The sequence below is a fragment of the Lycium barbarum genome, chromosome 8 (assembly GCF_019175385.1).
Source record: "Lycium barbarum isolate Lr01 chromosome 8, ASM1917538v2, whole genome shotgun sequence".
NCBI classification, from domain to species: domain Eukaryota; kingdom Viridiplantae; phylum Streptophyta; class Magnoliopsida; order Solanales; family Solanaceae; genus Lycium; species Lycium barbarum.
Genome location: NC_083344.1, coordinates 100,562,511 through 100,568,472, shown reverse-complemented (window position 1 = coordinate 100,568,472; position 5,962 = coordinate 100,562,511). Strand labels below are relative to the sequence as shown.

General features: G+C 33.2%; 1 protein-coding gene across 1 annotated transcript; it reads left to right on the top strand.

Moving 5' to 3' along the window:
* Positions 1-1,145: 1,145 nt before the first annotated feature.
* Positions 1,146-2,434, top strand: LOC132608016 (uncharacterized). Its single transcript, XM_060322100.1, has 5 exons — positions 1,146-1,215; positions 1,435-1,601; positions 1,716-2,006; positions 2,129-2,143; positions 2,240-2,434. The coding sequence occupies exons 1-5, from the start codon at positions 1,146-1,148 to the stop codon at positions 2,432-2,434; spliced, it is 738 nt and encodes a 245-aa protein (XP_060178083.1).
* The last annotated feature ends 3,528 nt before the right edge of the window (positions 2,435-5,962 follow it).

Genomic DNA, 5,962 nt, shown 5'->3' with positions numbered 1-5,962 from the left:
AGAGAGAAAAAAAAGGTGTTTGGGATGTATCTGATGTGCGTTAGTATAACGGATAATGAAATTGAGGGTTGTGTATCTTGAGAATTTGTCGTTAGAGAAGATATGATTCAACTTGAATACAATGAAAATATGCAGGCTATGGATGTAGTTGGTTCAAGTGATTTGAATGCGTCAAATTGTGGTAAGGCTGTCATATTATTCGAGAACGACAACAACTTGATTATTTCCAACAAGGATCAAAAGGAAGTTGTTGTAGATCAAATTTACAAGGATAAGGATACACTAAAAACTGTTATGACGAATTATGCAATTTGCAAATGATTCAATTTCAAGACTGAGAGGTCAAATTCCATAAGGTATGTTCTTATTTTATTTATTTGTGTGATGTAAATTGATTGAAATACATTGTATTTATGCCAATGGTAATGTTTGAAAACACACATTTTTCATAAAGTGACAAATACATTGAAATACACTGTATTTCTGAAAATGAGTTCATTGGATTAATGTATGTTTCTATCAACTGTATTTAAATGCACGACTATATGTGATTTTTAACATGTACTATACATATCTTATTATCTTATAATTGATAAATAACTTCAAACTGATTGTACATGTTTTTTTTTTTTTTGGAGGGGGGGGGGGGGGGGGGAGTATTTGTAGCTATACACTTGTATGTATGTCGGCTGAATGTGAATGGAATTTCCGAGTATTGGAAAATCGGAAATGTTCAGGGTGAGATATTTCCATGACGAGCATACATGCCTATTGAAGGACAAAGTGTATTCGCAGAGGCAAGCAACAATTTAATTTATTGGGGCATCAGTTGTTAAGGCAAAAATAGCAAACCATAAGAGGAAATACAACCCTCGGGATATAGTAGACTATGTCAAAAATGAATTCAGCGTAGATGTTTCTTATATGATAGCCTGGAGGGCTAAAGAAAAGGCAATGAATAATTTGAGAGGGGAACCAGCTGATTCATACAAGAAATTACTGACATATGTGTGTATATCTTAGATAAAACATATCCTGGATCACTCGTGAGAGTGCATAAATCACTTGAAAATGAGTTCTTGTATTTCTTTGTACTACTCAAAGCATTCATAAAAGGGTTCGAGTGTTGTAGACCAATAGTGGCAATGGATGGTTCCCACCTTAAAACCACATATAATGGGACATTCGTATCAGCCAGTACTTTAGATGGTGCAGGTATATACAGTGTGAGTATATATGTGTGTGTGTGTGTGTGTGTGTACACACACACACACACACATATATACTCACACTGTATATACCTGCACCATCTAAAGTACTGGCTGATACGAATGTCCCATTATATGGAATACACTATAAATATACATTGCATTACATTAAAAATGCAAAAATGTTTATGATTAACCTTTTTTTGTAATGCAACTGTATATACAGGTAATATTCTACCACTGGCGTATGGTGTGATAGATTCAAAGAATGATAAGTCTTGGACGTGGTTCTTTGAGCAGTTCAAGCAAGCTTATGGGATTAGTGATAACATGTGTGTCGTATCTGACAGACACGAAAGCATAATCAAAGCTGTGTCTAGGGTGTATCCCACTGTTCCTCATTTGTCGTGCATATGACATTTTTGGAAAAATGTGACAAAGAAATACAAGTCGAATGATGAAGTATTGAGTCTTGTGTTTTATGCACTGGAAAAAGCATACACACAGGATGAGTTAGATAAACAGATGGATAAGATTGAGAATGTTGATACTCGGGTAAAGGAATACTTCGAATTAGTTGGAAGGGATTTACCTGTTAACAGAGGATGGACGATGACTTCAAACATAGCCGAATGTATTAATGAAAAACTAGTAGCAGCTAGAGAATTGCATGTTTACAATTTTCTTGAAGAAGTGAGGAAGATGTTTGGGAGATGGAATTGCACTAATAGGAGAAACGGTACATACACATTCCAGCAACTGTTATCAATAAACGAGTGCAAATCTTTATGTATGATGGTATGTTTCAATTTTAATTGGTTGAATTAATACAATACAAAAACTGCTTGTTTAGCATCAATGTATTTCTATGTATTTCTCTATATTTTTATGTATTTAATATCACTGATTTGTATCTGCAGTTTATTATTGTACTGGTTCTATCTGTGTTGATTCTTTTCATTTATTTCATGTATTTTTTGTTGATCCTAATATACAATTTATTTGACTCGTACAAGCTTCTTGTTTCTTAGGTTGAAGTATCAATTGAATATGTGTATACGACAAATGATGAAGCAAGGCGTTTCATAATTGATTTGAAAAAGAAAACCTGCAGTTGTCGAATGTTCCAAATGGACGAGATAACATGTCCACATGCGTGGGTTGTATTGAAGAGTAAAAATATTGTGCCTGATGAATATTGTCAGACCTTTTCAAACCGAAGATAGTGATGAAGACGTATGATGTGCCGGTGAATCCTCTCCTGACGAGAGTGAGTGAAATATTCTCACACACATATCTAATGAAGTTGGTTTGCCACCAAGATACAAGAGACCTCCAGGGAGGCCAAAGAAGAAGCGAGATAAGCCATTAATAGAGTTGATGATTGTAAACATAGAAATGCTTGTAGTACATGTGGACGTCTTGGTCACAATAGGCGTTCCTGTACCAATGAGCCCCATAAGAAGTAAATGTCTTGTTTCTATGTGCGTTCATTTGTTAAAACACTTATCCCAGGATGTTCGATAAATGAATTCAACTTGAATTCGTTGTATCTTTACTTTGATGTATTTTTTTTTTTTAGAGTTATGCACTGATATGTTGAAATGTAGTCATTTTACCTTGTCCATGACTTAATGTGTGGAATAAAATAAGAGTGCATTTTGATTCTGTGTGAATGGAAGTTACATTATAAATAGACAGATACATCAAAATACATATACACAAACAGAATCAAAACACAGCTTGTGTGCGTGTGTGTGTGTGTGTGTGTGTGTTTTTTTTTTACATACTGTTGACCCTATTGAAGATAAATACATTGGAATACAATGTTTTGCATCCTGAGTTCATTGGAATACATGTGACTGCACATGGTAAATACATTATCCACACACTCATAAAATTCAATAGTGTAAAAAACATTACAAATGAACTAAAATGTAGAATTAATATAAGTTTGAATACAATTATGTACTTGATGTAAATACATTAGCACAAAAACAGGATCACAAAAGCTTTACATAGAAATATATGTGAATCCTTTGGAAGAGAAATACATGGAAGTACATTGTTATTGCATACTAATTTAGGGGATACATGTGACTACACATTTACAAATTAGAAAATAAATTCAGAACTGTTTATCATAAAGCTTAAAAAAATATACATGAATACAGAGAATACATACATGTAAAACACACTGTATAAAAGTTGAAAATACAGAACCATCCAGTTTGCAAAGAATTGAAATCATAAAAACTTCTCAAAGTGCTATTGTAATATACATTATAATAGTTCATTCAAAGAATACACCATACTTGGTGTATTTTTAACAAAACGAAAAGTGTCAAAATGTACCAATTACTAATCAAAACACTATTGTGCATAAGAAATACACTTAAAAATCAAATTGAACTAATTAACGTCTATTGCTTCAACTGCATCATAATCTATGGCAGGCTTAACTGGTCTTGGTGGCAGCTCGTTATCGATGAAAGCATTCTAGTCTGCCTTCTGCCATGATAGTCACATAGAAGTGCACTGTATCTCTTACGGAGTAACTTTGTATCAATTTCAGTTGGAATGCCTTCACCCGAACTCAAGTATTCAGCAAAAGCTGCCACATACACACCACCATCCCTGAAAATTTTAAAAATAGTTCATTTCTAACTGTATATCAGTTAGTTTTTCCTAAGTTCCTTGAACTCATTGATGTTCGTGTGACGTTGCATCGATGGAGCCTCTTGAGGATGACTCTTAACATGGAATTTAGTTTTCTGAAAAAACATGTAAACACTAACATTTAGACAAGAACGAGCATCGAAAAAATTGACACCTATAATCAATATAAAATACATACCAAAAAATTACAGATAACTAAAAACACAGATAAATACATTCAACAACAGTTTTGCCATATATAAAATACATTCGAATACAGAAAAACATCAAAAATAAATACAAATACAAAAACAGTAGGCTTCATAAATACACAGAAATACATTGAATTCATTTAACCACAAAAAATATGCAATCAAAATACATATAAAAACCACAAAAATATACAGTCAGAATATAGAAAAACCAAAACACATCTAACACAGATATAAAATAGATAAAACACAGTGAAATACACATAATCAAAAACAAATAATTATAAATACACAGAAACACACTGAAATATATAAACAATAAAAATTGAAATACATTATATAAAATAGCTACCTCTTCATCCTCTGCCACATCAACTGATGGATTATCTTCAACAGCCTTTTTACCCTTACTTCCTGAAGCAGGCTTGCTTATTTTTCTCTTCTTTTTTTGAGGATCTTTAGAACCTTTTTTCACCGGTATAGCCTATTTTTGCTTTGTCGTTTTTTCAATTTCAGTTTGTTGAAATTGTCGCATTCTTTGCTAGGTCATGAATCTTCTTGCTATGCCTCTCAGCAGCAATTCTTTCAGAGGAACCTGCAATTGCATGTTGTTGCTGAGTAAGTCCTAAAGAGAAATTAGGACCATCGAATAGCTTTTGGATACCTCGAGTATTCCTGCTTAGAGTGTTCCTTTCAGCCATTAAAATGGATAACTGAATCTTCTTCTAAAAACCCTAACAATGGAGAACTTATAATCAATAAAGGATGAAATTGAATCACCCATAAATAAAGAAATTGAACCAACCAACTAAAAAACAACCAAAAATTTAAAAACTACCAAAATCACTTACCTATATTTGGTAGTACACGATTAAGGAATAGTAAATCGTGCAAATAAATGAAAGAAATTGGGGGAAGATGGGAGAGAAAGTGATTTGCAAATGAAAGAAATTAGGGGAAAATGGGATACATGAACTGTGTATTTAGGAATAAAAACCCAGTAAATTTCAGTTACTGGACCGTGTATTTAGGAGAATTAGAAACCCAGTAACTGAAAGTTACTGGACCGTTATGTAATGTAATTTTAGAAAAATAAAGCTACGAAAATTAAAAAAACTAAGGTAGTTATTATTCATAAATAAATCTTAAAGGTAGCTATGGCAAGTAGATTTTTCAATATATAATTGATATAATTGGTCCAACTTGGTTAAATTCTGGATCAAATGCATTATAATTAAATCTACACAAAAAAAAAAAAAAAAAATAGTCCAATTACCTTCAAGTGATATGAGGAATTTAAATGATACATGTATATATCCTAGGTTCAATTTTCCATAATATCACAATAACACAGTCTTTCTAACCTTTGACGTAAAAGGTACATTAGCTCTTGATTTCACCCTTTTTGATTTCAAGCTACCATACAAGACCCCAGTAGGCAGGTCGAGGTCCTAGGAGGTACCCATTACTCGGAGTACCCTTCCAAAGGGAAAAAGATGTGTCTGTCAGGCGAGAAAAGGGATATTCAGCCACTTGACTCTAAGGAAAGGGACTCTCCATCTCTAGGAAGATTATGTATCGAATCTGGTAATCTAAGCCTTGTTTCTTCTGATCGGCTCGTATTAGCCTGTAATTGCAATCATTCTCCCATTCCTTTAGTCTTTTCAAGGGTACTTTTTTTGTAAGTCGCGGTCACCCCCGTTATAGTTGTTTCAAACAATGAGTAACTTGTGTAAACCACAGTTAGTGTGAACGTACCCACTAATTTCAACTAGAATTACTTTCATATTTATAATTAGGTGTGTACAAAGTAAACCGACAAACCGCACTAAACAGATAAACCGAGTCAAACCGACAAAAAAATCCAACTAGTGGTTTGGCGTT